The sequence below is a fragment of the Terrapene carolina genome, unplaced genomic scaffold (genome assembly GCF_002925995.2).
Source record: "Terrapene carolina triunguis isolate 2854851 unplaced genomic scaffold, T_m_triunguis-2.0 Scaffold695, whole genome shotgun sequence".
Classification (NCBI taxonomy): domain Eukaryota; kingdom Metazoa; phylum Chordata; order Testudines; family Emydidae; genus Terrapene; species Terrapene triunguis.
In genome coordinates this window covers 259,550-282,662 of record NW_020665046.1, presented here as the reverse complement: position 1 = coordinate 282,662, position 23,113 = coordinate 259,550, and the positions used below count along the sequence as shown (strand labels likewise).

The 23,113-nt window shown below is 39.8% G+C and overlaps 1 protein-coding gene across 3 annotated transcripts in view; it reads left to right on the top strand.

The window, feature by feature from the left end:
- The window catches only part of CREBBP (CREB binding protein), a 185,104-nt gene that overhangs the window by 146,556 nt on the left and 15,435 nt on the right, over positions 1 to 23,113 (top strand). For all 3 annotated transcript variants that reach the window (XM_024215113.3, XM_024215114.3, XM_024215112.3), the window contains exons 20-27: positions 6,824 to 6,904; positions 7,712 to 7,768; positions 8,712 to 8,789; positions 9,331 to 9,398; positions 19,436 to 19,586; positions 20,481 to 20,627; positions 21,137 to 21,250; positions 21,817 to 21,982. In XM_024215113.3, the coding sequence (XP_024070881.2) occupies positions 6,824 to 6,904; positions 7,712 to 7,768; positions 8,712 to 8,789; positions 9,331 to 9,398; positions 19,436 to 19,586; positions 20,481 to 20,627; positions 21,137 to 21,250; positions 21,817 to 21,982 (862 nt within the window). The remainder of the gene's footprint in view (positions 1 to 6,823; positions 6,905 to 7,711; positions 7,769 to 8,711; positions 8,790 to 9,330; positions 9,399 to 19,435; positions 19,587 to 20,480; positions 20,628 to 21,136; positions 21,251 to 21,816; positions 21,983 to 23,113) is intronic.

The following is a 23,113-nucleotide window of genomic DNA, read 5'->3' as shown; positions in this document are numbered from 1 at the left end:
AAAATGTGCAGACGTATCTTCAGATCACTGTCTGAGAGATATCAACTTAAAGGTTTATGTTGGAAAGAAAATGACTTTGTGGATCACTCCAATTAATTTGTATCTGGGTATTTTTAATATGTTGGTGCACAAAATTAGAACCTGGAGAACTTGTTAGTAAAACGAAACTTCTTAATTCAACTCAGTTTCATGAAGAAGTCTTTGTAATCTTAACAAAATTGAGGCTGTTGTATTGCATATTCATAGTAACTGTGCAAATGTAATGTAAAAGGTTTTCTTTGAGAGATCATTATAAGTTTGACTTCCATAATAACACCCAGGATGTCACGAGGAGCTGGGAGGAAAAATAAAGTTACAATTTAAAATATAGTCCTCTGGTTAATATAGGGAAGAATATATGATTCCATCCATGTTGGTGTTCTATTTTATTAAACAATGTTTGGAATTAATTTAAACATCAAAATGACACAGCTCTATCATTTTTGATATTTTTATCTCCCCCCACTCTTAGAAAATGCATCTATAGCAATTGAGTGCAGCTTCTATTTAGTGTACTTTAATTCATCAGTGCTGCAGTGAGTAACATCCGTTAAAAGAAGAAAGGAAAAGTTAGCTTTTAGCTTCTTTTAAAAAAGGCTACTAAATGTAAATTAGCTGTGGCTCTAAAAAACTATAGGAGGAGACATTTTTCAGGTTATAGTGTGAAACTTTTTCTTGTCAGAGATTTGACAAAGCCTGAACCATGCCAACTTGGAGGTGTACTGCAGATTGCCTTTTAACTTAAGTTATGAAGTAAACATTGACCATCACCACTTTTAAATTTGATCTCTCAGTTAGACCCCTCTCTGCACTAAGAAAATCATGTTGGCACTTTACAAAACTGTAGCATCCAACACAGATGAAGCAGTTCAGTCTTAGACTAGATGGGGCAAAACCACATTTTATCTTTATTCCTAAATTGCGTTACTGTCTCGTATTTTGCAAGGCTGTAGCACAATTAGGAATATACTCAAAACACCAAACCATATTTAACTGTCTGCCATTTTCATGTAGTAACCTGGTTCTGCAATACAGTTGATTTTTCATTGTGTAGACATGTGACTCTTAGGGAGGAGTGGATAATGTGGCACCTTTTTATGAGGCATTCTATGTATTAGTCATTTATATGATGTCTCAGGTGTATCTGATGGTGATATTATTATACAAGATCCTTCCATGATGGACACATTATAAATGTGTGCGGTAGTAATGTTTCACTAGTTTATTACTAAATACTTTGACTTTTTTAACAAAAATGGATTGTGTCTGAAACACTTATAAGGGATAAAAGAGTTCTTTGGTTCAGATGTCATGGATTTACGATGGTGATGGAGCTGTTCACAGATGCTTTAATTTAGTAAAACAGGGAAGTAGCTTCTTAGATTATGGATTGGGCCTTACTGATCCTATGATGTTCAGTCATCATTAATGTGTAGCAACTTTACCTGAAGACTTTCCTTGTAGATAGGTCATGTGGATTTGTTTCTTCTGACTTTATTTCTAAATTTTAAAAACATATAAAAGTACTGTAAGGCATGCAGCTCAACAGGTGGTGTTTTGCACTGACACACACACATGTAAAAAGTGTGTGTTTTTCCCCACAATTGCTAAGAGAGGAGAGAACTCATTTGTAAATACAAGATCTTGAGATAAGAATTTCAAACTGATCAGACAGCTTCTTTTTTTCAAGAGGTGATAGATGACTAGGATTGTTCTTTTAAATGCAAATTCAGTTGTTAGCATGCCTGATGTATGGGATTGATAGAGCATGGATATATAATACTTTAATGGGGGGGAGGGGCAAGATTTTATTTGTTGACTAAGAAGTATAGTGCAGTCTCATTTCACTAGTAATTAAACAGATGGATAGTGAGAGACAGTCTTTCCTCCAAAGAAGTTCCAATCTAAATAGACAAAAAAGACAAGGTGGAGGGGAAACAGACACAGGGAGGGAATGTGACTTGTCTAGAGTCACACAGTAGGTCAGGGTATGTCTACACTGCAAATAAAAACCTGAGGCTGGTCTGTGCCCGCTGACTTGGGCTCCCGGAGTTTGGGCTGCAGCCCGAGCTCTGGGACCCTCCCACCTTACAGAGTCCTGGAGTCTGGAAGTCTACACTGCAGTTAAATAGCTCCGTAAACTGAGCCCCACAAGCCCTAGTCAGTTGGCACAGGCCAGCTGCAGGTGTCTAATTGTCGTGTAACAGAGCAGGGTGTTGAACCCAGATCTGCAGAGTCCCAGTCCACTGGGCACTGTGTTCTGGTTGAATGAACAGCAGTTCAGTTAGTTTAGGGTTACCATACGTCCGGATTTTCCTGGACATGTCTGGCTTTTTGGTCATCAAATCCCCGTCCGGGGGGAAATTCCAAAAAGCCGGACATGTCCGGGAAAATAGGGAGGGGTCGTGGGGCTTGGATCAGCGCTGGGGCCGGAGCCGGAGCCGCTGGGACCGGTGCCGGACAGGCCAGTGCCGCTGGGGCTGGTGCCGGACGGGCCGGTGCCCCGGGGCCCGATCCGAGCTGGAGTTGCAGGGCCGGAGCCACTCAGCCGGTGCCCCGGGGCCGGAGCCGCTCGGCTGGGGCCGGTGCCCGAGCCGAGCCAGAGCCGCTCGGCCGGGGCCAGCGCGCTCGGCCGGAACCAGGGCCGGTGCCCTGGGGGCGGGGCGGGCCAGAGCTAGCGTGCTCCGCCAGAACCGGGGCCGGAGCTGCCGGAGCCGCTCGGCTGGGGCCGGTGCCCCGGGGCCTGAGCCAAGCTGGAACCGCCAGGGCTGGGGCGGGCCAGGGCTGGCATGCTCCGCCAGAACAGGGGCCGGCGCCCCAGGGCCTGAGCCGAGCCACCGGTGCCCCGGGGCCCGAGCCGAGCTGGAACCGCCGGGGCCGGGGCTGGCGCGCTCAGCTGGAACTGGGGCTAGCGCCCCAGGGCCCGAGATGCTTGGCCAGGGGGCCGGACTGGGCCACGCCTCCTCGCGCCTCCCCCTGCCCCAGCTTACCTGCTGCCTGCCTCCTTGTTTCAGGCTTCCCGCGAACATTTGATTCGCGGGAAGCAGGGGAGGGGGAGGAGCAGGGGGGTGGAGCGTTCATGGGGAGGGGGCGGAGTTGGGGTGGGGACTTTGGGAAGGGGCGGGGTTGGGTGGGGCCGGGGCGGGGAAGGGGGCGGAGTTGGGGCGGGGCCCTTGGAGTGTCCTCTTTTTGTTATTTTAAAAAATGGTAACCCTAAGTTAGTTTCTTTTCCTAACAGAATACAAGTATGTGCCAAGTCATGGAAAGCCTATACTCTACTGCGCTTATTCACAGTAACAATTTCCTTGTATAATTCCCTTACCAAAATCCTAGCTTTTCCCCAACCAAATAGTAAATTAGCATGAAACAAATTGTATGTTTCTAGCAAATCAGCAATAGGCTAAATATCCTTGTTTTTCAAATTGTGTAGTAGATATCGTTACTGGGGATTGTATAACAGTGTTATCTGAAGCCAGCATATCACAGATTAACTAAATCCTGACAAAGAATGCTCAGGCATTGTGGAACTCAGGCATTTCAGTTAAATAATGGCTAAAAAGTAATAAATCAATAGGAGAATTTGGTCTTCATCTAGTTAGTTCAAACCTGAGTTTTAAACTAAAGGAAATATATTAATTGTTCTGGAAAATATGCTTAATATTTGAGTACAGATTTGAAACTGTTGATATTATATACATGATCAATTCTAATGTGCAGTTATTTACTTAAGGTATATATGAAGGAAAATTATCTAATTTCAGTCTGGAACTTTGAACCATTAGTGATGTGTATGCAAAGATGTTTGAACCTTTCCTTGATTTGAGCCACTGAAATATAGTGCTATCTTTAATAAGAGGGCTTCACAGTTATCTAAACAGTCTGCATTTGAAAAGCTTTTCATTTTCAGTGTGTTACAAGAACCACATTGCTTGTTTTTGTATGACTGGAGTAACCACAGTATTGTGTTCTTGCTGTAGATTTTAATCTTATAATATTGACTGCATGCATGCAAAATTGTTATAGAAAACTCTGAAAGCTACAGGCAAGTCTCATTTCTTCTATGCAATTCTGTATTCATAATAATGTATCTATAAATAGAGTATCATCTGGGCGATCTGATTGTATAGCCCTTCAGAGCCTTTAGGTATCATTGTATTTCAGTTTTTTGTTTTCTCATTTTAATTATTTCGTGGGACTCAATCCCTGTGAGTAGTTAACTCTGCAGGAGGCTGTGAGCTCTGGTCCTGATCCAGCAAAACACTGCAGAATGTGCTTATCTTCATGCAAATGCATAAGTGCTTTGCTAGATTAGGGTAGGAGTGCTCAGCATCTTGCAAAATAGAATCTGTAATGGTCACAGTATGAATAATGGATTGACTAGCCGGAGAGACTAATTGGATCAGTAAAATATGTAAATTTTATTGCCTTCACTATTTGATTTAAGTAACATGCAGTCTAGGGTTCCATCGTGGTTACTTATTGCTCAGTCTCATAAGTGTTTTCAAAGACTATAAACTTAATCTGAAAGTGTATCGGAATTAACAATTTCCAAAACTATTTGAATGCAAAAAAATTCAGTGGGGCCATGACCATTGATTTTTCTAGTTATAGCAGTACGTATTTGGCCTGGGTGTTCAATTTGACTTGAAAATGAGCAGTCTTACTATAAAGAAAAGAAGGGAGTTTGCTGTATCTGAGAAAATATTAATATGTACACTCACACACACCAGTATTTATTCTGGCCCAAGTGTCAGAAATAGGCAGAATTCAAAAACAAAGTTCGTAGAAGTAGGGTATGTGCAATTAGTGCTCTCGGCCAAAATGCTCATCTGCTTAATTTAAAAATGTCTATTGTCTATCTTAATCCCCTGCAATCAAAAGGTAACAAGTTAGATCTTTTGCCCCCTCTGCATCATTCTGGCAGCTCCAAAGTCCCTCCTTCATTTAGAAAAAAGGCGTATTTTTAACTTGTATTAAAGTAATTCATGTTAACTGATGCACACAAAATCCTAGTGAAGACAAGGCAGTTACCGTTTTAACCCATGTTAGCTGGTTGGGAGAAAGTGTAGGCTCCAAGATTTGGGACCTTCAAATGGCTCCTTTGCAGCTCCATTCCTCAGCTACATCCAGTGCTTATTGGGCACCACTGAGGAATTAAGTTCAATTTGTTTGAATTTGGGTTGTTTTACAAATGCTTTAAAATTTACATCTTACTAGTAGCATAATGGTTAGTGCCAGTCATAAGAAGAAAGTTCCACTCAATACATTTGAGTAAGAGCCTGCAATTGACTTTGTTGTCTCCATGAAAATACAGCATCAGAAAGCTGTCACCTGGATTACAGTAGTGGGGGAAGGGAGGTATTTGAATGAATGAAGGGGCAAGTAACCCTATTTATTTCCATCCCATACATTGTTGGTTCAGTGTGGCATTCTGCGTCCTATTCTGATGCCTTTTATGCTCATCACTCTTACCTATAGATCTGGTGTTGAGTATTAAAACTGCATTTTACTGTGCTGCCATTGCTGCTTATACTCTCTTCTCACTCTTAAACGTTCATACAGCTTTTTTTATTTTGATCCTGTGTGGCTAGTTTTACTTTTTACGGTCGTGGCCTATATTTGTTAACTTTGTTCATGTTTTAAGTCATACCCTTTCCAAACATTTAGGTGTTTTTTTTCTTTTGTATTCTTTACAATTCTGACAACTTTGGTTCCAGTTCATCTGATACCAAAAAAATCTGTGTAACTAGATTTTTTTTTTCAAATGCAGATTGTATCTTTAAGTAGATCTCTGATTTACTCAACTTGGTTTACTAAATCACAGCAGTGTTTTTGCCGAGTATCACGGATTGGCTGACAGTTGGTCTAGTGACCCAAAATTGTAACCTGCTTCACATTCAATTTGCAAAGCTTCATTGCAGATCTTTAATGTACTACTTAAATATATTGTATGTATGTGCAATATATAAAAAATTGTTCACATATATACATATATTACTTATATTTATATATAAATGGCTGGAAACTCTGACCCATAAGTGCATTTCTGTTAAATGTTTGTCTAGAGTATGGATTTGGTTTCATTTGTATTAAAATACAGTTAGCTGAGCAGTTGGTCACATTTCATTTTATAAACCAAATAACTTTTGAATCTGTAATATTTTTATAGATTTTTCAACATTAGGATTATTTCTGCCTTTGCAGTTTTACTAATACATCACTGAATGCTTTTGGCATATCTTCCCTTTTTTTGTTACTCTCTGTGAAAATATTTTTCAGGCTTTTTGACAGGGTGTTCTTTTCCAAGGAAACTCAGTAATTCTTACGCCTGAAATTATACAGCATTTTCTCTAACTAATGAAAATCAAATCCAAATTCTTAAATTTGAAGGATATACAAATGTAGCACTTAACAGCTACTTATAAATAATTCCAAAATTTTGAATTTGATTGACAACCTATTATTTGTTAGTACTGATGGCCTGTAATGTATAAAATGAGACCGAATGCTAATCTGTGCTTTGCCTTGGCTTTCTGCTCTGTGTTGTCTTGGTGTTTGCATCTTACCTCTTATGTCTGTGCTGTTTGTTCCCTTCCCTGTTCTCTAATCCTGCCCTTCCCTTCCCTCTGTTCCTTTTAATTGTCCACACTGACCCATCAATCAACCAACAACGCCCCCCCTTTCGTCGTGGTGATCTGCCCTGCTCTGATTGATGGCTCCGTTGCTTGGGTGGCTGTGTAATATGATGGACCAGTTCACCCAAATATGGCCTTCTTGCTGACAGGTATCACTTCTGTGAGAAGTGTTTCACTGAAATCCAGGGGGAGAATGTTACCCTGGGTGATGACCCTTCACAGCCTCAAACGTAAGTAATCATGATTCTTCTTAATGCTACATTTAAAATAATGGAAAAGAATTTTCAGTCTTGATTTGGTTGTCTGAAATTGACCATTTACTGCTTTTAGGGTAAACTAAGGGAAGGTGCATAGTTTCTTACTAGGAGAAGGTTTATATGTGTACAGATGATTTACTGTTAGTGTCAGATGATTATCAGTATTCCCCCTGTCTTCATTTCTTCTATTTGCCACACTCCCAGATAGCTGCCCATGTACTAATGATTTCAGAGACTGCAGACCCTAAAAAGTATAAAGAAAAAGCAAGTTTTAATGATTCATTAATCATTTGCATGTACTAGTGAAACAGGGCAATACTGCTGGAAAGCCTGATCTGTTACCTTCTTGAAGCACTCATTTCATGAATGAATGCTATAGCTTGTTTTCAGCCTGCCAGACTGGCTTGAAGTGAGGTGCAACAAGGCTTACAGTCAAGACCAGCTATTTTTGGAGAGAGCTTCTTTACTTACTGCAATTTTTCTAGTTTTTTTTGCATCTTGTATTGGATCTTACATTGTATATATTTGCGTAGTAATCATAGTGCTTTTAGCTTAATACACAATTAACTAATTATGCTAACTGTGGAAAAAATACACGCTAAAATAAAAATGAGTGGAATTGCTCTGTCTAAACAAAATGTGAATTCCCCTCGTGTGCTTTCTTCTTCAGACTTGAGATTTCAATCATTTGCTGCGATTCAAGTAATCATAATAAGGTCTTAGCTTCATCTGATGTAATGCTGGCAATAGGAAAATTTCATGTTAACTCTTTCTCTTTAGAACAATCTCAAAAGATCAGTTTGAAAAGAAGAAAAATGATACACTAGATCCAGAGCCGTAAGTATTATGTCATTTTTTTATTAAAAAAAAATTAACCCGACTTTCTGACCATCACTGTGTAGTTATTACAGCTTCCTTCTGTGGCCAGCATTTCAGAAACGGGAAATTATATAGCCAGAGCAATCCTCTTCCCCATCTCCACCCAAATAGGTAGCAAAATCTCTGTATAGAGTTCTTAGCCCTTTGTATGGCAACTTTTAAACATATTATATTTGGGGGAAAATGTGCCTTTAATATCTTGCACTTTTATAGAACTTTTCATTAAAATGGGGTCGCAACCCACTTTGGGGTCCTGACCCACAGTTTGAGAACCACTGAACTAGGTGTTAGGATGATAGTAAGCTTGAGCAACTTTACTCAACCTGTGTTTGCAACAGTTAGTTGAAAACTAAAATAGATGGAGGTCATAGAATACCTGTTGTTTGCAAGCAGAATTACCTACTGCAGTCAATAGGAAATTCAGCTTAAATATGGATGACTTGTAGGACCCAGGGAGAGCATCTAGAAAGTAAGAGTTTGGACAAAGGACCATTCTCATTCTCTTTTGGGCCCACAAAATTTTGACAATTCCTTTTTAACTTACATGTATTATACACATTTTTAGATCTTAAATATAATGGCAGAATATTTGGTTGGGGTTGGTCCTGCTTTGTGGGCTAGATGATCTCCTGAGGTCCCCTCAAACCCTGAAATTCTATGAATATATCCAGTTCCATTTTGGTGTGGAAGTATTTTTCATTGGTCTGTAAATTTGGCTTAATGAGGTTACTAGCAAGGTAAATATATTTAATTGATACCCAGCCACACAATCTTGTTTTATTGTTGAAAGGTAGCCCTCTGGAGAATTACCTGCCTAACAAGCATTGACCTGGTTTTTGTAGTTTCATACTTTTTACCTCTAAGGAAATTAAGGTCCCTTTTTTTTTCATTTTCTTCCAAGCTTTGTTGATTGCAAAGAATGTGGTCGGAAGATGCACCAGATTTGTGTACTACATTATGATATTATTTGGCCTTCAGGGTAAGTAGCCTAGATGGGTTTTAGCCTTTCTTCTGCAATTATAATGAAACTCTTAACTGTGTAGATCCTGTTGAACTGTTGATTTACACACAATAATCCTCTTTCAGGGACCACATATAAAGGGACAAACCACCTGTAAATGAATTTTTAATTTGGTTGTTAGTAGCTCCTTTGCCTATTGAAGCTAAAATATGTAGAGAGAAACTTGTCCACAAACATTGTTTCCTCTTTATGGATTACTTACTGTTTGTGAAAGTTGGATAATGGTAGGGGATAAATATTAAAAGAAATATAAAATGAATGTGCAATATTAGTTACTCATTTGGTGGAATGAGTAAACCAACTCTAAAGCATCTAACATTTTCTGAACTTGATATACTTAAATTGTTCCTAATCCATATTAAATGATGAGACAGTAGTTTGGGATGCAAGTCATTTTTTTCTGACTACACTACAACTAAGAGTAAAAGTTTTTAATGATGGATTAAGCTACCTGGGGCTGTTTATACTAAATTATCAGCAAAAAATTGTTGTTTTACAGCTTTGTCTGTGACAATTGTCTGAAGAAAACTGGTAGAACACGTAAAGAGAACAAATTCAGTGCTAAGAGTAAGTGTGTGTGGTTTTTTATGATTCATATATTTTAGAATTTCTTCAACCTTTATCTTGTCTGTGCTCCCACCCCAGTACCTTCCATTACAAATCCTAGTATGTGTTAGGCTTGCAGAGATCATCTCCCCTACCACTGGTGCAGCTTCACTAATGCTAGCAATATTAGAAGTACTAGTGCAACAGTGGCTGCCATTATTTTACTCAGTGTCATGTAGACCTGCTCTTCACAGGTCTCGATCATTAATGCCTGTGCCCTGGAGTTGCACCATGGATAGTGCATTGGTGAGAGATTTCTCAAAGGCTAGTGTATGCAGAACTCAACGAACAGCGCAGAACTCAACGAACAGCACAGAATTCACTGTTAAGTGGAAGTGATTATATTGGATGGTGCTGAGAGCTGAATTTCTGATTTTGAGCAGTTTTTTTGGGGGGGGGGGGGTTGTTTGTTTGTTTTTTAAAATATAAATATAGTATTTTTATTTCTGAGGTATAAAATAAAGCAGAAACTCAAAACTAAACACATAGATGACTGATTAAACTTAGACTAGTTTCCATGTAGCCTTAAAACAGAAATAAATGTCTGACATTTCTGTGCTCGGCAATCAACAAGAATTAAAATATGTAAGTTGTGCAGACTCATACTGTTGTAGTCCATGCACTTCTGGTATAATTCAGGAATTTTAAATGATCAGTTGTTTTCTTTTACAGCTCTCTCTGCTTTTTGAATTAGTATAACGTAATAGAAATTCTCAGTCTGAATAGACGTCATATTTAGTTGTCAAGTTTTTATGTCTAGAGCTTTTCTAAAATAAATTCTAGTTTCAAATTTTTGTCATGCGGTAGCTGAAATATTAATTAAAAAACAAAAGCTTTTAGGCACTTAGGGCAAAATGTTTTTCAGTCTGCTGTGCTAATCTTTATTGCAACTTGTGTACACATTAACTCCACAGAACACCAAGTGATGTCAGCAAAAGTTCCAAGTACAGTACAAGTGCTGAATATACAATAAGGACCAGCACTGCAGAATATGGCATTCATAGTGTAGAGTGGAAAAACAAATTAAACATTAGAAACCTAGGAAATTCAGAGTTAATTTAAACAAATCCAAACGTTGGAAAGTATGGAAAGGCATGCAGACAACCTTAACTTATTCCACTATGATGATGCCAGCCTCCAAACCTTCTTCCTTTTTCTTTTCATATTTGAGGCCTTTATTTTGAACACTGTAGTTTTGTAATTAAGGGTTTGCAGAGTAAGCATACACGCCACGTTGTATAAAGTGGTATTTTTGGATCCAGGACATTTTTTAAAGAAGTTTAAGAAATTCACAGACTGGAGTGAACATCTCTTCAGTTTGTAAAAGCCAGAGTATTGATCCAGTGATTACAACTCACTGTACTCCCATCTTCTCTTTGTTATCTTTGTTCGTAAAGGCAGTCCATGCACAGACTTTTATATACAAGTTGTAACTGTTCTTCGTCAACACACTCATTTTCACTTTTTTCATGCATGTGCCATACATTCATGAGCTAGTCTTGGGAGATGTGTGTAAGTAGATGCAATAATTCTTCTTTACTGATATTTCATTCATTGGTGACATATGGAGTTTTAGGGTGGGATTTTCAAAATTTTCATTGGCCTAACTCGGCTTTTATTGAAGTCAATGGCAAGTTTTACCATTTACTGTAGTGGGAGCTGTTAGGCTAGTGCTGCGTGCTTTTGAAAATCCCATGCATAAAGATCATGGAATGATGGCCTTCAGTATTCTGTTTGTCTACTCTGGATTTTATTAAGTACAGTTTTATACTCTGGACATATTATGACTGTACAAACCCCAGCCATTGTAAGATTAAGAATAATGTATTCTGGTGTTTGTGGTTGCTGTTGAGACTAACCTGTTATGGGTGGGTAAGGTTGTTTTAGAATTTATTCCCCTTTGCCTCCCTCAGGACATCACTACAGAGGCAGAGTTAAGATTGTCTGAGTGTATTTCTGTACTTGGAAATGTTTGGTTTCTTTTAAGTTCATTCATAACTTTGAGTTTCCTGGTGGTTGGTGTGTTTTTTTGTGTGACAGTATTCTTGTAAGATTTTTTTACCCTTAAGCTGGTGGTAATGCATCAGTAACCTAACTTTAAGTGGGATTTTCCTTGGTTTTTGTTGCATTTTTGAAGTATATGTTTCCTGGGCACCATGCTGGAGGGGAACTGGGACTCCCTGCATGCCTCCTAGAGGGGGCGCCTTGAAGTGGTGAGAGGACTCCCCCCACGTCTCCTTTTGCCCCAACCCAGCAAGCCTTCTATTAGTCTCTTCTTCCATCTGACAAGTGTAGTTAGGCTCATAATCATCCTTGACAAGCCAAAGTTTCCCCTCTTTGATTCCTACCACTTGTTCTGCCTAATTTCCCTGTATTGCCCTCTTCAGTCCTCACATCTCACCTCCTCACACTTGGCCCTCTTCTTTCCTTCTCTGATCCAAGAGGATTTCTTCAGCCCTCCAGTGCCATCAAAAATAGTAATAAACAGGCATGACACCTCCCAGCAAGATGAAACTGGATTGTCTAATTTGATCCCTTCATACTCTCCATAAGAGTTAAGGTTTCTAAATAATTTGTCTGTAGAAGGTGTTCTAGGGATTAAAAATACCTAATTCATGAATTCACAAAGAGTTGCATCTGTGTGCAAAGTTTAGAATTCTTAAAACCTACCATAACCTAAAACACGTGGGCCAAAAAAGTACAAGATGCTAGAGGACAATATAAAACACATGTATTTTTATAAAATGGCATATAAAGATCTTAAATCCTGCACATTCCTCCTCATTTAATTTCTTATTCTATTGTAAGCATTCCAATTTGCAAAAAAAAAAAAAAAAAATTATTATTTCTCCAATAAAAAGTTAGCTGTACACTGAAAGTAGGGCTAGATTAAACCTTAATTATGGGATTGTTACCAGGATAAAATTAACCCCAACACAGAGGCGCTTGCAAGGTTCTTTGCATCACTTAAGTCCTTAATACATTGTCATAGAAAGGACCTTGCACAGTCTAGCTGCACGTTGGGTGGCTTTTCAGAGGTCCTGGCCAGTATAATCGGTAGCAAGAATATTCTGTGGAATCCGGTGGGGCTGGAACTAGAGGTGCTGCCTCACCCAGTGGCTTGAAATAGTAATAACAAACACCAAATACATGGTTTCCATCATCAGCACCCCAACTGTAAAAATTGTTCCAGGACCCTTAAATCCCTACAAAAGCTGCAGTGATGGCTTAGGAAGAAACATAACGCTTCCATTCATATTTTATATGGCCCAGGGTTCCCAATAGCATTACTTAAAAGGGAGGAGGGAGAGAGCAGGGAAGTATATCTAATGAAAATATTATCTTAGAAATTAACTATAAAGAATTTTCAGTTTAAAAATGTTAAAATACAAAAAGAAGAATATAATTTTTTAGATTTAAAGTGGGGAAAAAAAATTAAACCATGAAAAATAACTAACTTCCACAGTTACTTCGCACATATGAGGTCCAGACTTTGTTTCTCCTATCTCTCGGCTGGGGATATTAATAAACTACATAAAAATTGCATGAAAAGTAATACATATTAAAGGAAAAGCAAGCTCTAAGTAACGAGAAATGAACAAGAAAGATTGGAATTGAGAGAGGAATGTATTTTGTTCTTTAGAAGTCATAGGTTCTAACAGTTCAAAAGGTTTTTATTATGGTTTAAATCTGGAACATACTGCTATGTTTGGGAATTTATAAACAGATATTTGACGCTTTTATAGTTCACCATTTAAACTATATTAACTTGTAAAGCAGTGAATTACAAGTTACATTTACCACTCAGAGGCTTCATATGCCTAGATGCTGAAAGGATCTCATAAATGTCTGATTTTACGTGCTATACAGTATGCTATGTTACCAAGGCATAATAATTAATACAGTGTCCTAAACAGCCTGATTTACTTGATTTTTGTGGCATTGTCTGACTGCTGGTATTTTAATAGTAGGTAAAGAAAGACAAATCCTGTATAAAACCAGACTTCCATTTAAGTTTGTAAGGTGATGGTGGTAGTTTGATATAAAAATAAAATTTTTATTTAATCTTATTTTTGAATTAATAATGTCTCTTCTCTATGGCTGTTTTTTGCATTGGTTCCATGACACACATTTTCTTAAACCAGAGGTTTTCAAACTCTTTCAGAGTATGGATCATATTTTAATTGATATTTTGCATTTAATTTAATATAAGTTTTGTCGGGAGCTGGGGGGGATAATTTTTACAGTTTCATTTTCTTCTTCAGTTCATCTTCCCTATCCCATGTTCCTCTCTCCTTTCCCTGCTCTCTTGTAAATATTGCCTGGCCATCTGGTTTCCTCCTTCCCGTGATGTTACTCTCCTGCTGGCAGCCCCCTGAGGTGGCTAGCAATCCTAGCACACTGGTGGCTTCAGTTCCTAAGAGCAGCTTCAGCTTCCCTTCTTTCTCCCACTTTCCCCAATTTGTTTTAGTAGTGGCCCATTCTAGAGATGTAGAAACAAGGATGAGAAGATGAAAAGTCAGTTCTATGTAGACCACAAGTTAAGAACCACTAGCTTAAACAGCACAATTTGCAAATAGTGTAAAAGAACAGGGCTTTAAAAATGCATTTGCCCATAGAAAGCTTTTCTGGGCAATTGCTGTCAACTTCTGCAATATCCCAGCTTCTTTTTTTCTTTAATTTCAAACATTCCTGGTTGCAAAGATAAACTTCCAAATATAAATCTAATTTAACTGTTACAGTGTCATCTTCCTAAATATGTGTAGAGATGGCTCCAGTATCTCTGTTGCTGCTCAGAGCTCTGGTCAGTTTTCACTCTGCTGCAGTTTGGCAGTCTTGTCAGTGTTCACTATGCCTGTTCAGAATCATTTGGTCATCTGAAAAACTGACAAGACTCAGGTCAGTTTTACTTTGCTACTTGGGAGAATTATGATCAGCAACGGAGGAAGGATCTGGAACTGTGCAGTGGGGGAGACTTGTAAACTGACTACGGAAGAGTGGACACTTCCCCATTCAGCACCCAGAAAACTTAAGGGAAGGACAGAGTAGCAGAGACAAACTTTCCCTCACAGAAGGCATTTGGCTAATAGAAGGTAGAGGAATGAAGATCCCATGCCATCATCACAGCAACCAGGAGGCTCTGTTGAGGGAGAGACCAGAGAGAGAGTTTGCCACTTCTGCTTTAGTTTGAGCATTTCAGATTTGTCAGACACCAACTAGCAGGAAAAGATGGAGATCCTGAACAGCAGTTTGCATGCTCTTTTCCAGTGACTGGTTGGCTTCTCATCTGAGCGTTGCTTAAGGTTACCATACGTCCGGATTTTCCCGGACATGTCCGGCTTTTTGGTCGTCAAATCCCCGTCCGGGGGGAAATTCCAAAAAGCCGGACATGTCCGGGAAAATAGGGAGGGGTCGTAGGGCTTGGATCCGCGCTTGGGCCGGTGCCTCGGGGCCCGATCCGAGCTGGAGTCGCTGGGGCCGGAGCCGCTCGGCCGGTGCCCCCGGGCCGGTGCCCGTGTCCCGGGGCCCGAGCCGAGCTGGAGCCGCTGGGGCAGGCCGGGGCCGGCGCGCTCCCCCGGAACCGGGGCCGGCGCCCCTGGGGCCCGAGCCGAGCTGGAACCGCTGGGGCGGGCCGGGGCTGGCGCGCTCCGCCGGAACCGGGGCCGGTGCCCCAGGGCCCGAGCCGAGCCGGGCCGGAGCCGCTGGGGCCCGAGCCGAGCTGGAACCACCGGGGCCGGGGCTGGCGCGCTTGGCTGGAACTGTGGCTAGCGCCCCAGGGCCCGAGACACTCGGCCAGGGGGCCGGACTGGGCCGTGCCTCCTCGCGCCCCCGCCCCAGCTTACCTGCTGCCTGCCTCCTTGTTTCAGGCTTCCCGCAAACATTTGATTAACGGGAAGTGGGGGAGGGGGAGGAGCAGGGGGCAGAGCGTTCAGGGGAGGGGGTGGAGTTGGGGCGGGGACTTTGGGAAGGGGCGGAGTTGGGGTGGGGCGGGGCCCCTTGGAGTCTCCTTTTTTTGTTATTTTAAAAAATGGTAACCCTAGCATTGCTCTTAAAGAATGGTATTGGTATTTGGCTATTAGGTATAGTCCTCTTGTCACTTAAGTGTCTGTTTAGATGTACCTATCCCTGTGTGTGAGGGGAGACAGAAATTGGTGGAATAGATTAGATAGGAATATTGCAGAGAGAGAGAGAGAGAGAGAGATTTGGGGCAAAGAAGTGAGAGAGAGAGCATTCAGAGCTAGACAAATTCAGACTGGAAATAAGGCATACATTTTTAACAGTGAGAGTCATTAACCAGTGGAATAGCTTTCCAAAGGTTGTGGTGGATTCTCCATCCCTGACCATTTTTAAAACAAGATTGGATGTTTTTCTAAAAGATCTGCTTTCGGAATTATTTTGGGGAAGTTCTATGGCTGTTAGACAGGAAGTCAGATTAGAATGATCACAATGGTACCTTGGGGCTTTGGAATCTATGAATCTAAATGTAAAACTAATCTTTACCCAGTCTTCTCTACAATACTACCCTTACTTTCATACTTCTGTTTGAAAAGCCCAAACCAAGCATGTTTCTTGCCAGCAGGGAATAATCATTGTTGTTATACCCAGAAAAAGCACTCTGATAGTATGGTGATGGTGTCCACATAAGAACCTAGACAGACAAAATATAGGGGAGACTGGTAGAGAACACAGTGTAGGGTTGGTAAGGGAGTCAAGAGGCTGGAGGAAGAGAGAGAAAAGAGGAGGCAGACACCAAAATCATCTTGGAAAAAAGAAATAATGATCTGTCATAGGAAACAAAATTAAAATGGAACGAAGCTATGGAGGGAAAAAAGGTATAACACAAGCAAGAAGCTTCATGGACTGCTGGCAAAGTGACCAACTTTGCATGGGAAGGGCTCTGCCTCCCCCGCTCCGCCCCGCACCCATGGGGGAGGCGCTCGGGGTGGGTTCGAGCTCCCCAGCCCCCAGAGGAGGGGTAAAACCACCCTTGGCTGCATCAGCCACTGGAATTGTGCCCCCGGCCAAGCTCCACACATGGAGACACGTGCCCCACAGGCAATGCGGGTATCAGCCTTCGCCTCCCCAAGCCTGCTGGCTTGCAAGGCTGGATGAGTTTGGCGGTGGGCCCGGTGGGATTGGAGGCAGCGGCTGTGGGGGGTCTGGGGCAGCGTGGCATTCCATCCTGCGGGGCGCAGCAGGGTCACGGGGTGGAGGCTCGGGCACCTCTCCTGCTAACTCACAGTCGCTCATTAAAATCACCAGGTGAGTTGACTGCAGCACAGTGGGCGGGGGACGCCCCTGCTTGGCTCGGGGTTTTAATTCCTTTCCAATGTATGTGACCCGGCCCTAGCAGCTCCAGTTGGGCTGGGGAAGGGACACCTCTCCCCGCCTGAGTGGCCTGTGATAACCTGCTGTGTGGCCACGCGACTGAGAGGGAACTTAGCCCAAAGGTACCCCAAGCTCAGGGTAGTAGGTGCTGGATATGTTTTTCAAGCTTTAGTAAGGATTGTCTTGAAAAAGAAGTTTAAAAACTCCTTCCATAGCTTTTTATAGTAACTATGAACTGTAGCTGAGAGCCAAAATATAATAGCCTGTTAACAGAAAGAACATTAACGTTTTTAGAGCAGTCAAAATGCTTGGCTCTTAAGGATTATATTTTAGGGTAAACGAAGGATTAATAACATTGTAAAGAAATATAGCAATGCTTGGGTTGGCATGGATGTTGGTAATCTGTTGCAAACATAGTTATATTCTTGCTTTATACATCTGTTAATTTGGCCTTCTCCTTAATTTCCGTGCCTTAGTGTGTAATAGCACAGAGTAATGAAATTACCTTGAAGGGAAGTGGGAATCACTTGGTAGAATTACCAATTGAAAGATGTTAAAATGAGGGCAAAATAATTAGTAGAATTAATTACAACTGCTAGCTAAAAATATGCTGGATGCAATTAATTAGTTTCATATAATGGAACTTTGCACCTTTTTTCTACGTTCTCAACATAGAAACATTGCCAAAATGAAATACCACTTTTAAAGATGATCTGCAGATGTAAACGTCAAAGCCCAATCCACTGTAATATGACATATGGAATGTCCCACATCATCGTTCAGCGTATTAGTATATTAAAAGTGGAAATGATACCGTTTTCCTTTTATCGAGTTCCTCTGCAGTCAGCACGCAGTCTCCCATGTAGTGACACTCCAGCGTGTGCTGTGCTAATATCCTAACCATAGAATCCCACTAGATTGTGGAGTTAGACTATCAGGGTGTTTAGGAAGTGGTATGCTTAGGGTTAATTTTTATATTCATATTTTTATATATTGTATATGTTTATATATTTTCATATGAAATAAAATCTTACAATGTAAGCTCTGTAGGTAGGAATGGTGTCGTCTTTTGCATCATAACTGTCAGTGCACTCGGGTTTTAAAGTAATCTTCAGGTGGGTATTCAGTTCCACTACAATGTGAATACCCCAGATGGTCAATTATAAGAGACAACAGTCTTGCCTCCTGGCTAGGTGGCAACTGATTACGGTTACAATTTTGGCATGGAAGAAATTTTTAGTAAATTTCATTGCAGAGGTGAGGGGGGGAAAGAAGATAAGTCATGAAAAGGTCACCAGTTAATGTAGTTTTTGCTACATAAATGAGGATGGGTGCTGAATGGTGAGGCCCCTGCGGGGGGAGATTGGAGAGTAATCCCACCCTGCACTCACCCCACAGACTCCTGTCCCACAGAGTTGGGCCCAGCTCCAGGCATTGCAAACTGGCATACTGGGTTGCAGCACCACTCAGATTTGGCTTGTCCACCTCTATGGAGATGGAGGGGTGGACAGGCCAAACATGAGTAGCACTGTGACCTTGTGTCCAGGTCACAACACCATTTGTTCTGGGGGCCTAAGCAAATGTGTTTTTACAGCCATTTTTCCAAGATTTCACTGACTTTATTCAAATTCACATTTGCGTGACCTCTGTGACAAATCACATAGCCCTACAACTGATGAATAGTAGCTGCAGAGGACTGTAAATTAAATGTAGCAGGGTAAAATGGGTGACCATGAGAATGCATAAGTGAATTATGCCACCACTTTGATTTTAGGTAGGGAGGAAATATGCTGATAAGACTTGAAAAATTAAATACAAATTACTGCTTGGCAAAATGTATGTAAAATTGTATAAATGATTTAAAAAAGCAGTAGCAATAAGCCCTACAACATAAGGTACTCTCATTTTCACAATTTAAGTGACAAGGGTTATTTTTCTTTAAAAGTAAAGTTTTGAAAGACTTTATATTTTGAATTTATTAAAAATTGTATCTTTTTGTCTGTAAAGTGTACTTTTTTTATGAATAGTTTTTAAATGTTATGTTAAAAAAAAACTGAGTTAGTGGAGCAGGGATATACAGTAAGTGGACTTTAACCATTAGGGGCTTCTTTGCCAGGGCAAATAACAATTAAAGCTCAATATGTACATTTTTATAATTATGTAGATTACTCAGACTAAAACGTCTGTTTTAAAAACAGTAAAAGCTCCATTGAAGTCAGGAGGCTTTTCATTTCTGTTGACTTGCTTTGCTTGAAAAGGTGTGGCTGGGAGCCAGATTTATAAACTGATGTAATCTCTGTCAAACAGCCAGATGAGTGTGTTTCTTACAAGAAAAATTTTGCAGTGTTTAAAAAAAATCTCGTACAAATTTTTAATTACCATGAAAGCCTCCTTTATTAGTGCATTTACAAAGTGTTTTTTCCACTGTGGTGTGGTTAGCCTGCCTATAAGAGTTGTTTAAATTTAACTTTTGCTAAGAAGGTGACTTTTTATTTTGGCTGTAGAAGGTAACTCTAATTCTCATGCAATAGTAAAGAAAACTGAAAGCATCATCCTAGGAGCAGTGAGTCAGAAAGATCTCTCTGACACTGTGATTCAATCTAAGCTGTGTTTGTTTCCCCAGACTTTTTATCACTACTTACTTGGTCTTTGATATTTTTCTCCCTTAGGGCTTCAAACTACCCGTTTAGGAAATCATTTGGAAGATAGAGTAAACAAGTTTTTGCGGCGACAGAATCATCCTGAAGCTGGGGAAGTTTTTGTCAGAGTGGTAGCCAGTTCAGATAAGACAGTAGAAGTAAAACCAGGAATGAAATCCAGGTTAGTCCTTTTTTTTTTTTTTTTTTTTTTTTTTTTTTTTTTATGGTAGCATTTTGAAATATATATCTTGTGTAACTTTTTGCCTGCCTAGGTATAGTAGAACCTCACTAGTTTGCACTGATTTGGAGACGCTTCATAAATTATCAAAGTTTGGTAATTGGCAAGCAAGTGAACAAACATAATGAAGATAATACACCATAAAACGTACTTTGTTAATTTATTTTGGTAGTTGTATTTTAACTTTTAACTTACTTATGACACTGATATATTCTGTAGTATATTTTATAAAAATAATGAGCTCTTAGATTATGCAACATTGAGGTCTTGTATTACTATTAAATCTAGAAGAGGTGAGGGAAAACTACTGGTTTTATGCAGATTGTAGGATGCATAATTTAGTACAGTGCAGATTAATAAAGTTCTACTTTAGTAACATTTCATTAACTATGTTGCCTTTCTGTATACATTGGCTTCTGGAAATGCTTTTATAGTAAATGGGCTATTTCATGATAAATGGGATGGTTTTTGAAAGGCTTTATCCATAAAAGTACTTTAGTTTTACTCCACAGATGGCAAAGTGTTGACTGCATTTCACTTAGTAACTTCAGTGTGTTATACCTAATGTACCATTTATTTAGAGGCTGGCAGTTTCTTTGGACAATCTTGTGCTTTGTGTTTGCATGTTCAATCATAAGTTAATTGTATGGAAAAACTTTTGTCTCGAGGCTTTCTGGAAACTGACCTTGCATTGCCATGATACCATTTTAATATGATTCTATACTCTGCCACAACTGGTACTTAAATATTTCTGAAGAATTAAATAATGTTGTAAAGATCTGCTTCCTTTTTGATAAAATTTTAGAGTCCATTGATAGATTTCTTCCTTTCCTGCAGGTTTGTGGATTCTGGTGAAATGTCAGAGTCCTTCCCTTACCGAACTAAAGCTCTGTTTGCTTTCGAGGAGATAGATGGAGTGGATGTGTGCTTCTTTGGCATGCATGTACAGGAGTATGGCTCTGACTGCCCACCTCCAAATACCAGGTACTTTTTCATTTCTAGAGTGACTGGTGCACATGGAGCCTTTTAATACTTTAAATACAGGCTAGCTACACATACTTCCACATACTGAAATATTCATGGCACACACAGTCTTACTATAAAGTTAAGTGTGTTGAAGACTTTTCCACATCAAAAAAAAAAAAAAAATTGACAGTCAAAATGTTAGGAAGTACATAAAATTCAAATCTGTCTACTTCCATGCTAGCATTTTCCTTGGTCTCTCAATATCTTTGCCTGTTGTCCAAAAGGTGAAACATTAGCAATATTTCACTTTTATTTCAGCAACTTTACATCATGTACTTTGACATGTCTCTTTGGTCAGTGAAAAGTGCTCCTCCTCTTTGAAATCAGCTGCAGTCTTTATTTTCCAGGTCCCTGCCCAAAGCAACCAAGTCAGTGGCTGTTGTAAAAGCTGAACACCAGCCTATGAAATCTAATGTGGTTTGTATTTGAATAATTTTCTTTTTTTGATTTCTCCCTGATCCTCACAGGCGTGTGTACATATCGTATCTAGATAGTATTCATTTCTTCCGACCCCGCTGCCTCCGAACTGCCGTTTATCATGAAATCCTTATTGGATATCTGGAGTACGTGAAGAAACTTGGGTGAGCAAAAGTTGTCTGAATTCTTTGCAAAGTGATGCTGTAATTCAATGTCATGTGAACAGTATGGTTATTCTATGTAACTTTAATTAAAGAGTAGACTTCTCTCGTATTTTGATTTGTTTAAGACAATCTCTTAGCTTCCTTCCACCATCTTCTCAAGAGTCTTATGAAACAGATACCTCTTCTCCCGCAGTGGAGATTAGGGTTTGGATTTCTGCACCAGTGAGCGTATAGTGTTTTTTTCCCCATACTGGGAACGTTTTTCCTAAACTTCTCCTTCCCTTTTTAGACTGAGAGAATCTCACTCCCTCCAACCACTAAACTGGTGAGAGAGGTGGGTACTAAATAGCCCAGGCAAAGCCTAAGTTCCATGATTAGACCATGGGCCCTTGTAGACACAAGCTATTACTGCCATGAAACTCCCCAGCATCTTTATAAGGTAGCGAGAAGTCTGAATCCATTTCTAAATGTGGTTGGGTTTATGTATAGAACAGGCAAAGGAAGTTAATTAAAATGCCAAATGAATGTTAATTGAGATGTTATTGGTTTTTGCATGTAACCTGCAGGTATGTGACAGGTCACATTTGGGCCTGTCCCCCAAGTGAAGGAGATGACTATATTTTCCATTGCCATCCCCCTGATCAGAAAATACCAAAACCCAAACGCCTGCAAGAATGGTATAAGAAGATGTTGGACAAGGCATTTGCTGAGAGGATCATTCATGACTACAAGGTTTGTATACCTTTTACTGGCTGGATTGATTTTACAGTGTTCATTATATCTAGGCTACTTACTACACTTCTTCAATATAAGGGAAGAGGCAATGACTGTTCTGGTTAATGTTTTATAAACATTTACATTTTTAGCCATTATCTTCCCTTGCTTACAGTTTTCTGCAGCTTTCACCTCTGAGGCGACAGCCTTTTAGTCTTGGTCTCTGCCTTAATGGAAATTTTTTGTGAACATTTGAGCAAAACTAATTCATCCAGGTTTGGCTAGAGTGTGGGAAATAAATAAATATAAATATCTAGATAGATAGCTATACAGTATATGGATATATATTTTAATCAGGCCTATTTGAACAGCAGTGGTCCTGAAATGCCTGGAGTTGAAAGATGAGTTTTGGCATGGAAATAGCCTTTGTCAAGGAAAAGTGCTATGGAGGATGGTGGCAAAAATTGGTTTTTATTTGACCAAGTTATGACCCATTGAAAATCTCAGGCGAAGGTGCACAGTACATTTGAAAGGCATTTTCTCACTAAGTTTATTAAGTCTGATGCTAAGGAAAGTTATGCTGTTCACTCTTAATTAGCTAACTTAGCTGAGTAGTGAATGAAAGTCTCCATAATGCCCTTGTCACATTCATTGCTTATCTTGTAACGGAAAAGCTGTGCCACTTGTAAGTTTGTAGGGGAGATGTTCTTTCCTAGGGATATAGGACACATGGCTAATGTTTAGCCTAATAGCCAGTTGTTGTTTTTCTTTCAAAAATCTCTACTTTGAGAAAGAGTTCTCTTCTTTCAGTAATTGTCCCTATTGTATTCCACTGAGAGTTACAAAGGAAAAGGCTGCTAGAGAATCTGTTCTTTTCTGATCATACAAATTCTTTGTTTTGAAAAAACTAAACATATGTATATATTGCTAATAACTTTATAATCATTAGCTGTGCAGTTGTATTTATGACAGTGTTTTAGAATACACTGTAAACTCTTCCATGTAGAACCAGTTCCTTCCAAGTGTCCTACTGTGTACTAAAAAAGCTTTAAGCCATGTGAGTGCAGCAGGTGTGCCTCAGGTTCTGCTATTGACTTCAGGCTCTTTTTTTTTTTTTTTTTTTTTTTTTTTTTTTTTTTTTTTTTTTTT